Below are 12,154 nucleotides of genomic sequence, written 5' to 3'. Positions count from 1 at the left end.
TGCATTTGTGCATAAGAATTAATGCAAATACAATCTATTTATACTTAAATGACTACATGTTAGTGAAAAAATTACACATTTGTACATTTTAAGACAGCTCATTTATTCATACAAATTACACGCGAAAAATTAGTAGGTTAAATTGAATTTGCTGTTAATATTAAAATTCATTTTTAAACAGTGATGCTTAGTAACAACTTTTCCTGTCTTTCAGTGCTAAACTTGGCCTGATATTTACACTTCAGACTTGTAGCCAGTGGCATAGCTAGGGTGGGGCAAGGGGGGACATCTGTCCCCGGGCGCAGCATTAAGGGGGTGCCAAATTGATGTTACGAAATTTTAGAATGAAATGTTTTCCGTTCTTGGCACAGAGAAAGGGGCACAAAATCTTCAGTTGTCCCCGGGTGCTGAAAACCCTAGTTACGCTTCTGCTTGTAGCTTTCCTGACATGAGAAAGATCTGAATTCTCTAATTGGATTTACACAGTTTTTAGTCTTTATCATTGCAATGATGATACTCAGAGAAAACCTTCATGATCATCATCAACTACTTACTATCTATTGTGTTTAATATATAGTTCAGCTTTTAACAAACTAATTCAAATACTGAATTAATTCCCATCACTCAAGAGTTTTTATAATTAGGACCACCTAACTAAATAAAGCAGGATAATTCAGGAAAGCCAAGCTTTATAAATTACTTACGTAAAAATTAGAACTACAATAATGGTCATAAAAATTTTAAATAAACTTGTTTAGCCAGACTAATTACTTAAAATCATTAAATCTTCACAATATTAATAAAATGAACCTAAAAACAAACCATGAAAAAATAATCTATGTAAATACTGTATTATTTTACTAGGAGGGAAAAAACATGTACTACCAAAAACTACCATAAGTCTCGCGCTGGCCCGATGTTTGGAGAAACAAAAATCTCTAAATACTTAATTTTTACAAGATCAAGATGATAATAAGATGAAATTAATTTTAATGAATCTCTCTGCAAAGAAATTTAAATGTAGATAGAATATAATTTGAAATTGTATCATAATTAGGGTTACATATAAATACACACCATTTTTATTATATTTTCCTTCCTTTTCTTACTAATTTTACCACTTGAAGGTCAAAAGCAGAATAATATGCAGTATATACAATTTTTGAACTGATGGCTTAGATGTACATATCTACATGTAATAAAATAAAGAATCTGTCTGTGCGTGCGTGTCTTTCGTTCGCACTGCGCTATTAAGCTAATAGACCCACGGCTACGAAATTTGGTACATACGTGAACCTAAACAACAGCCAGTGCACCTCGAAGCGATTTTTTTCGAAATTCAAATTCTTTTAATTTTATGTTTTGTGATGAAATCGCGTCATTTTGAGACATAATGGGCTATAGGAAAGCGAGATTTTACTCTACGCACTCCATTTTCACATCGTCATGAAACATAGGCACTTAGCTATTTTACGAACTTAAAATAAACATCATGTTTCAATAAATCGATTAAATAGGAATTTATTTAACAAAGTGAGCTTAGCACCTTTTCAACAGGATTTTTTCTAAAAACATTTATGTTTAAAAATGTACAATTTATTTTTCTTTGATTTTTGGACATGTTAAACTTTCATCCTTGCGACTGCTTTTACAAAAAGAATTTTGGAAAAATGATAATATTTTGTATTTTTAAAAAATTTTTTAAATGAAGCTTCCGAGTACACATCTTTAAAAATGTGATTCTGGCAACAATTTTCCAGTCTTATTGTTGTTGATAGATTTTTGATAAAATCGCATCATTTTGAATAGTTTCATTCTTTTAGAAATATGGGTTTGGCAACAATTTTTCATTGTATTTCTTATGTCACTGTTTTTAAGAGATTGGCTTATTTCGTTGTCAATTTTTTTATACATAATAACATTTTTATTGATTTTTTTCATAAAGTTTTTGTGCAGAGTAACATTGTGCGAGGACATTTTTGTTTTTTGAGTTTCTTTCATGTTATTTTTTGCTTATTTCACTGTTTGTAAGATATTGAAAAGTTTTGCATGATTTTTTTTCTTTAACGGAAAGTTGGTTAATTTTTTTATTAGGATAATTAATATTTGTATTAAGGGATATAGCTTATTTCATTGTAATTTTTTTCTCTTGAAAATATAAGATAAAATATGATTAATTATACTTTGCTTTTCAGAATTTTTTGTTTTTTGTATTCTTTTATGGGCTGATCTTTGGAATATGGTAACAGGTAGTTTGGTGACATTTTGGAGGTGATAAAGGTTACTACCTAGGACTTTGGGAATAATGTGAGAAGTACTCAGTTCGGATTACACATTATTTTGTGTGAGGGAAATGAGAGATCATGAGATATGTCATGTGACATTAATGGACGAATCACTGTTCTTTAATCAGAAAAGGGGGTATATTTGTAAAAATATCTGCTGTACTTTATAGCAGTAGTTTCATTCTATGTTCTGTGAAACAGTGTTGTTTAATATTTGGATCCCATGGCCGTATATAAAGTAAATCCAAAATTTTTATTGCGTTTATGTGTAATTGAAAAGAATTGCTTAATTGCGGATAAGTATGAATGTCCAATATGTGGGAATGAAATGAGATTGTGTGAAAAGAAGGATATTACAGATAGTTTGAATGGCGGTGCAAGAAAGCTGGTGAAAATGAACATTTTGTGATCCGCCGTGCACTCAAGATTCTGTAGAAGATTAGGTAAGTTAGTATTTTTAATTATTTGAGGATATTATTTTTATGCATTGTTCTAAATGTAAGGAGTAAATAAATTAATATAGTATTATTGGAAAATTGTTATTAGCAATGATTTAGTTTAAAGTAATTAGGATTGTAAGCTAATTTTTATTAATTTAATGTATGTGTTTATTTATATTTTAAGTAGTGTTTTTTAATTTAATGATCGTGATTTTGAGAGTTATATGTTTGTAGTATTTTGGAATACGTTTGAGTAGAAGTAAATGTGCATGGAAAGAATTAAGTATTTGACACTAAGTATTTGTAATCGTTTTTAATGTTTTGTTATAAATTCATTGGTAACGTTTATAATAGATAATTTAGAGGTAAAAGTTTTTGGATATTTTATTTATTTTATACGTGCAAATGCACATCCTTGGAAAGGGTATATACTTTTTCGCGATCAGGTAATTTCATATATGTCCTTTTTACCGAATTTAAAGATTCACAAAATTTTCATGCATTTTCGTGAAATTTTTCTAATTTATGAGAAAAAAGCAGTGTACATGGATATAGTGAAGAGTGTGCGCAATGCCATTTTTGTGCAATTCTGGGATGCTTTTTTAAGTAAAAATAAGTCGACGTGTACATGGTTTAATTATATTTTAATTAAATGATAGTTATTTTGTGAATTATATGTTTGTAGCAATTTGGTATACGTTTGAGTGGAAGTAAACGTGCATGGAAATAATTTAAATATTTGACACTAAGTATTTGTAACCATTTTTAATGTTTTGTTATGAATTCGTTGGTGACGTTTATAATAGATAATTTAGAGGTAAAAGTTTTTGGATATTTTATTTATATTATATGTGGAAATTTTCATCCTTGGATATGGTATATACTTTTTCACGATCAGGTAATTTCGTATATGTGCTTTTTACCGAGTTTAAAGATTCACAAAATTTTCCTGCATTTTCGTGCAAATTTTTTTAATTTATGAGAAAATAGCAGTGTAGATGGATAAAGTCAAGAGTATGCGCAATGCCATTTTTGTGCAATTCTGGGATTTTTTTTAAGTAAAAATAGGTCAACGTGTACATAGTTACTGTGTATGTGCAATTTTGAAAAACGCGACAAGGAGTTTGCGATTCTGCACTTTTTCCCAATTTTGCAGTTAATATTTGTCATGATTAAGCAGTTTTGTTCCCTAAAATTTCTAGCATAAGTGTAATTCGGCTAGCAGATTGTTGGAAAAAGTGTTGAGTAAATAAAAAGAAAAGAAATATGTCTTTACTTCGTGAAGACAAAATGGCGGCAAAAAAAAAAAAAAAAATAGAGGGTTGCTGTAGCAGAGTTGGTCCCCAAATTTTCGCCAAAAAATCGCCAAGTTACCATAATCCAAAGATCAACCCTTTTATGTTATTTATTGCACATTTTACTATTTTTAAGATATTGGAAAGTTTTGAGTGATTTTTTTAGGAAACAAAGTTCTTAACCTCCTTTATACCATTTGAGTTCTTAAGATTTTGCAAAGGAAAGTTGGTTAATTTATTTATTAGGATAATTAATATTTGTATTATGGCATATTGCTTATTTCATTGTAATTTTGTTATACGTAACAACTTTTTTTTATGAAGTTTTTCTGCCGAGTAAAATTCTACGCAGTTTTTAAATTTAACGTTATGTATTCCCTTCAGCCATTTTTCCGGTACATTTAAAAGCCAGACGAAGGCTGGCAGCGAAGCTGGTAGTAGTACAATAAAAGGCATACATAAAAACAGACTAATATTATTATATATTGTTAAAAAAAACTTAGTATTTACAATAATATTTGCTTTGCTTATACAAAATATTTTCTTATTAAAGCATACATTTTACATTCATACTGTAAATTAGAAGTTTCTAAATCACACACACACACAAAATAAATAAATGAATAAAAAATTTAAAAAAAAAAACTCGGGATAATAATGAAGTACTTGAAAAATGCCAACTAGCTTACATTTTACAGTATGCAACTGACAAATAACTGCTATTATATGTTGCTATTTAAAGGTTAATTGCTGTTAAATCTGTAAACAGAATTAATAAGCATTTTCCAAGCCCCTCTAAAAAATATATTAAGAACGTTCCATTACATATCTAGGCACTTTGCCTACAATAAAAAACCATCCTTCTGATGCAGCTGTTCCGCTGGTGTTACAGGAGCTATAGTGAGTTGTTCTGAAAAAAAGCACTTAAGGCCATTTTTAAGCCAGCTTGCTTCAGAACCATGATAATAGTCAAATTGCGGTTGATCTTTACATTATGGTAACTTGGCGTTTTTTTGGCGAAAATTTGGCGACCAACTCTCCTACAGCAACCCTCTATTTTTTTTTCACGCCGCCATTTTGTCTTCACGAAGTAAAGACATGTTTCTTTTCTTTTTATCTACTGAACACTTCTTCCAACAATCTAATAGCCGAATTACACTTATGCTAGAAATTTTACCTAACAAAACTGCTTAATCATGACAAATATTCACTGCAAAATTGGGAAAAAGTGCACAATACCATACTCCTTACGCGTTTTTCAAAATAACACATACACATAAACCATGTACACGCCGACTTATTTTTACTTAAAAAAAATCCCAGAATTGCACAAAAATGGCATTGCTCACACTCTTCACTATATCCATGTACACTGCTTTTTTCTCATAAATTAGAAAAATTTCACGAAAATACATGACAATTTTCTGAATCTTTAAACCCGGTAAAAAGAACATATATGAAATTACCTGATCGCGAAAAAGTATGTACCCTTTCCAAATATGAACATTTCCACATATAAAATAAATAAAATATCCAAAAACTTTTACCTCTAAATCATCTATTACATTATACACGTCACCAACGAATTCATACCGCAAGCATTACAAATACTTAGTATCAAATATTTAAATTATTTCCATGCACGTTTACTTCAACTTAAACGTATACCAAATTCCTACAAACATAAAATTCACAAAATAATTATCATTTAATTAAAATATCACTAAACCATGTACACGCCGACTTATTTTTACTTAAAAAAACATCCCAGAATTGCACAAAAATGGCATTGCGCACACTCTTCACTATATCCATGTACACTGCTTTTTTTTCATGAATTAGAAAAATTTCACGAAAATACATGACAATTTTCTCAATCTTTAAACCCGGTAAAAAGAATATATATGAAATTACCTGATCGTGAAAAAGTATTTACCCTTTCCAAATATGAACATTTCCACATATAAAATAAATAAAATATCCAAAAACTTTTACCTCTAAATCATCTATTACATTATACACATCACCAACGAATTCATACCGCAACCATTACAAATACTTAGTGTCCGATATTTAAATTATTTCCATGCACGTTTACTTCAACTAAAACATATACCATATTCCTACAAATATAAAATTCGCAAAATAACTATCATTTAATTAAAATATAATTAAATTCAAAAACACTACTTAAAATATAAATGAGCACATACATTAAATTAATACATACATAAATACCCATTTCGAATTCACTTTAGTTACGGCCATGGGATCCAAAAATTCACGAACACTGTTTCACACAACACAGAATAAAGCCAAATACAAAATTTCCAGATTTTTTCCCGATTTCCCCCCTTTTCCGATTAAAGAACTGTAATTCGTCCATTAATATCACATGACATATCCCATGATCTCTCATTTCCCTCACACAAAATAATGCGTAATCGGAACTGAGTACTGCTCACATTATTACCAAAGTCCCAGGTAGTAACCTTTATCGCCTCCAAAATGTCGCCAAACTACCAGTTACCATATTGTAAAGATCAACCCAAATTGCTTCTTCCACTTCATTTCTACTTAGCATGTTTCACTTCATGAAAAATATACAAATGAAGGTTAACTTGAGCTGTAGTCTCAGATTAGGAGGACAAAATACATGGTATACAGTGATAACAACACAAGTTCCAAATGCAAATAGGTGAGTCAGAAAGGAACAGACATCCCTATTTTAAAGTAATAGACTATAGCTAATTCCTTAAACTGCAATGTATTACTGACCATCTTTTCTTTTTCCATATCATGCTCTGTTCATAAAAATTCTTTTAATTTATTTACTCCTTTTATCTGGCAGACTAATAGGTTCCAAAGTGAACAATACCAATTCTCTCTTAGCCTTACTTTAAGATTTTAATTTACTTAAAGATTACATATGAAATATGTCACCTCATTTATTATTAGTTAATTTTGAATACTTAAATACATTTACATCATTACATTTTCACTCACAATGCTGTTCGTTATGCTAAACTAGGACATGACACAGATGTATAAAATATATCCCTGATTTTCAAATAAGAATCAGATTTATGGCATTTTTTACGATACACACAAATGCTGTTGTTAACTAAAAACAATATTTCTTTTAGGCATTAAATACACATATACATAAAAAAAAAAAATTCTCTTTGGTATTCACACATGAATTATTTCCTGTTATGATATATTGTTACTGATATCTATACAAGTATTATTTCCTTAATGTGATAAACTATGCACAAGGAATTATATAAAATTTGAAAATAATTTATGCAGAAATAAATAACAATAAGAATATATTGTTAGTTCATTGATTCAAGAACACTTAAAAAAATTCTTTTACTAACTATAAAGCAATTATTTAAAAAAAAATAAAATATCAATGGTAAAAAATTCTGCTCATCATTACTGCAAGTTTTTTTAAATTGATGTGATAAAAAGTCTTGCTGGTTTAACTTAATGCTTGTAAAATATTTTGATTAATCCCTATAACATATTATTTGCAATATTAAAAGAAATAAAGTGATTACTTACAGACATGGAAGAATCAAATTTATAATTTCTAACTGTTTCTTCAGCTGCAATGACCAATTTCTAAGAAAATAAATGTCTTTATTCAAAAATCAAATTTATAAATATATAAAAAAACAGTTTTAATTTTTAATGGAAAATTTTTCTTTAATATTTGTCAGAATTTTACCTCTAGAGCTTCCATTTTTTTCTCTAAGTGTTTTGTAAGATCATGAGACATTTTATGTACTAAACTATGCCCATCCACTTTGTGCAATTTTGATCTTCGCATATCATCATGATTATAACTCTGAAATATTATGAAATAATTCTTTGATTTTTTTTATCAAATCAAGGAAAGATTACAATGTATATAGAATGTTAGAAAATTTACCTTTTCTAACTTTTTTATTCCTGTGAATCTGTCTAAATCAGAAATAAGACGATTATGAAACAGTTCTGCCCATTTTGTTATGCTATATGAAAATAAAAGCAAATTATTTTATTTACAGATATTGGCACAGTATATTTTAAGACAAATCTGAGATATAAGAATTTTTTTAATCTGCAAAATACTGAGGGTAGGGAAATTAAAATTTATTCTTCAATATATAGTATAGAATTGTGAATATATTTGACAGGGAATTATATATATTATAAAAAAGCAATATATAAAAATTTAGGGTAATTCAAAGTAAGTATACTTTACATTATTCAAGGGCAGATCTTTTAAAAAATTAAAATTTTAAGCAACACAGCTATTAATCTAGGAAGGGTAAAAGTCAAAGATAATACGTTTAAATTTAGAAAATAATTACAAAACAATTTAAGGAAGAGAATCCACATTATTACGCAAAACTGACTATACATCACATGTACACAAATGTTTCGCAAACTTGAAAAATACAGATGACAATTACTGTAAATAAGACAGATTTTCGAAGGAAAATGAACTGAAAATAAATTTCCCTCTTTGCGCAGGGATTGCGAAATCAAAATAGCAGACATCCCGGTAACATCGGAGGGACACTAAAAAAACCCTTCAGTAGCGTTCTTTTAGCAACGAATGCATATAATTAAGCGATAGTACATAAAACTTACACTTCTCTAGTAGGAAAAGTACCGTAAGCACTGATACATGCAAACATTAATAACAGTAAACAAAAAATCACGTTCACAACCCACAGCGATGATGCACCGCTCGCCGCCATTACGGCAACTTGCAGGGGAGGAAAGGAATAACCCTCGAAACCTATATTTCGTCATGAGTTTCCGTTACTCCGCTGAGATTGAGGCTAAGATATACCACGTGACGTGACAGTACCCACTATAATTCTATCCAACGCGACATAAAAATGAAAACTTCGTTTGTGAACTGTTGCTTTTTGTGCGCTAGATCTGCGCTCTTGCAAATTATTTATTTCAAACGCGGAAGACAGATTTACCAACGAATTTTTGCTGGCAGAGTTGGCTTGTAGAATATGATTAACTCATTCATGAATGATATGAATTGTCACGCAAAGAAATGTGACAGGAATTTGTTTCTTTTTCTATGCAGGTTTTAGTTAGCTTTTTTATTTCGTGATAGTAATACTATACAGAGATTTAATAAAACCTGTTTGTCACTATCTTTAAAGAAAACTAATTAGCAAATTAATGCTCTACTTTACTGTCTCACATCGTGCAAGTTAAAAAAAATAGACTTGCTTTTTCTTGTTGGCCGTTTGAATAACATAAAGTAAGTAAGAAAATTAAAAGTATTAAAACACGCACTTTTGAAAATAACATTAGCTTCAATAGACGGCCCGGCTCTGCAAATAGAACCGTATACAAGGTCCAATTAATATAGTCTGGGTCCATAAATATAACACACACACACACATATATATATATATATATATATATATATAAATTATGAGGGATTAAAAAATCAATTTAGGGCTTTTTAAAATTTGATGTATAGCCCCAGATTTAGGCGAATATCAGGGTTTTATTACCATACATAACCCTCGAAATAGGGTAATATATAAAGGTACCGTATGTATCAGGGTTACTAGCCGTAAGTTAGTGAAAAGACTTTTTTCTGTCTATTTTTGGCTGCTTCTGTAGACTGCCCTTTGAGTGCAGAGTTAAGTGATGATGATGAGACTATCCATGCTAATCACCATTCCTATAATGAGTATCCTTATCCATAAGAGAGACATATCTCTACTAATGATCCGAAATTCATGGTTCGCACATTTGGGTTCTGAAAAATCTCTTGGATTCATTAATTTTTTTTTCTTTCTTCTTTAGACTACTATTGTTTCAACTTCAAATAAATAAATAAATAAATAAAAATAAAAAAACTTTTATCATGTTTTTAAAATATTCAACATGTTTTAATAGTAATATGTGGATTTTAAGTTCACCCATGCAACATTTAGAACTAGATCAGTTTCATTTAGAATTAGTTTCAGAATTAATAATTAGAAGTGAGTAAAAAATAAATAGGCAAAAAAAGTCTGGATTCAGCCATTCACTTCTTTCTGCTTCCAAGGTATAATCGAGTAGGCTGGGCACCAAAATGTTAAGCGTGTCTTAACAATCAAGTTAGACGTTTTATTGACCATTTTAAATAAAAATTTCAGAAAGAAATGCTAGATTCAAATATAATAAAAATATGCAATTGATAATTTAAAATTATGGGAAAAAAGTATCCTTATCTTGGTGTAGATTTTAAATAAAACTCTACCAATTTTAAGAGCGATTAGGCTATCCATTTCTTAGGCAATTTTTCTTTCTTTTCTTTCTTTCTCCCCGGCCCCCAAGGTAAGTGTAGCAACAACCATATTTTTAAGAAAATCTAAGGATCGCTGTAAAAAGAAGTGGAAGGTAGTTAAATCTGTCGACATAAACGGTATTTTTTAGGGTCACTCTTTTTTTCTGACCACGAGGCCATTCTATGGCCAGGAGGGTCTGTGTGTATCCCTATACACTATACATAAACGGTACTGAAATGTGAAATAACTGAGATGCTGGAGTTTTGAATCATCAGTTACAATCCGTTCCTGGCCAACAAAAGACGTTACTGTATTTACTCGCGTAATAGTCGCACTTCTTTTGCTAATTTTTCATTGTGAAAGTCTAGGTGCGACTATTAAGCTGGGAAATCTACTACACAGTATTGTACACTTTTGACTATTTTTTCTGCTTAAAAACTGGTTGCGACTACTACGCGAGGCCGACTATTACGCGAATAAACATGGTAATTCGAACACAGTTCTTCCCAACCCTTTCAAAACTTTAATATTTTAGCTTTCCCCGTTCAGTCATCATTTACCTTTACCAGATGGCTCTGTTTTCTCTTTGCTCCACTGGTTGATATGCCCATGGTTATGATTATTCTTCCTCCTACCTCTACAAATATTTTCTGCTCCTGGCGAAGAGAGATCTTGTCGATGCTCCCCCGAAACATAGAGTTTTATTAAAAATCTACGTCTTTCTAAGGTTATATTTTGACGAATTTTAAATGGTTTGTTTTGGTAATTATAATAAAATACTTAAATGCTTCGTTGTAAGCGAAACTGTCTAAGATAAGTGGCTAATATTCACGATGTATAAGTAACAAATGTTAGTCACCTGTTTAGGCCCGGCAATCGAACCCATCTCACAAAGCTAAACATCACACAGCAAAATATTCACGATGTATAAGTAACAAATGTTAGTCACCTGTTTAGCCCCGGCAATCGAACCCATCTCACAAAGCTAAACATCACACAGCTTTAGCCTCTCGGGCAGTGCAAGCCCAAGCAGTTATCGAAGGAAACAAACAAACAGGAAAAAAAAAAAAAAAAAAAAAAAAAAAAAAACACCTATAATACTGTACAGTTTTGTTCACAAATTCCGTTCATTTCTGAAGGTTGTTCTTCATTCGAAATATTCATAAACCTAAAACATTTCCCCCGTAAGGATTGAGGTAAAATGATTTAATCCGTTTCAAGACTACAGATGACAGTTATTTAAAATTCACAGCAATATTTTGCACAAAAATTTATGACATAAAAATGATAAAAATTATTAAATATAAGTAAAAGCAAGATTAAACAGGTAAGAATAAATGAAAATTTAATTTAATTCTATCGCATCCATCCAAAGGACGGTGAACGGTATGAAAAAGTGATGAAGAAGAGAAAAAAAAAGATGTTATCATTTGGGTGAGAAATCCCCTTTCACGAAAGCATCAAGTAACTCTCTGGAGCATCTTCTCTTAGCTTCCGTCTTTTAGCGCCTCTTGATTCTGATCCTCACTGTGCCTCTGTTTCACTCAAAATTTGTCCAGTGCTGTTTGTTGTTGTCTACGTTTTAAAACATTTCTAAAGTGGCACATCGTACTATCACTGAAAATATCTTTTTGTAGCTTACTGTTGCTTTATCAGGATGATACCATTACATGATGCTTTGCACCTTATCCATTTTGGCTCCAATCTGGAGGATCAAAAAGCTAGGTTCATCTTTTTTTCAAAGAGGGTTTCGTCTTCCTCTAAGGACACTTCCTGTGCAATCGCCTTTCGTTCCTCCTTCTGAAAGCCTTTCAGTTCTTTTTTGA

At 30.4% G+C, this 12,154-nt stretch overlaps 1 protein-coding gene across 1 annotated transcript in view; it reads right to left on the bottom strand.

The window, feature by feature from the left end:
• LOC118204800 (voltage-dependent calcium channel subunit alpha-2/delta-1-like) overlaps positions 1-8,799 on the bottom strand; it is a 154,392-nt gene extending 145,593 nt beyond the window's left edge. Inside the window, exons 1-4 of the mRNA XM_085815242.1 lie at positions 8,668-8,799; positions 7,961-8,042; positions 7,757-7,876; positions 7,591-7,650 (exon numbers count right to left, since the gene is read on the bottom strand). Coding sequence (XP_085671368.1) covers positions 7,591-7,650; positions 7,757-7,876; positions 7,961-8,042; positions 8,668-8,777 — 372 coding nt within the window. The 5' untranslated portion in view covers positions 8,778-8,799. The remainder of the gene's footprint in view (positions 1-7,590; positions 7,651-7,756; positions 7,877-7,960; positions 8,043-8,667) is intronic.
• Positions 8,800-12,154: the final 3,355 nt, after the last annotated feature.

This window comes from Stegodyphus dumicola, chromosome 4 (genome assembly GCF_044657685.1).
Source record: "Stegodyphus dumicola isolate Sdum_Otavi_A_Nest chromosome 4, ASM4465768v1".
Taxonomy (NCBI): Eukaryota; Metazoa; Arthropoda; class Arachnida; order Araneae; family Eresidae; genus Stegodyphus; species Stegodyphus dumicola.
This window is presented reverse-complemented; position numbering and strand designations above follow the sequence as displayed.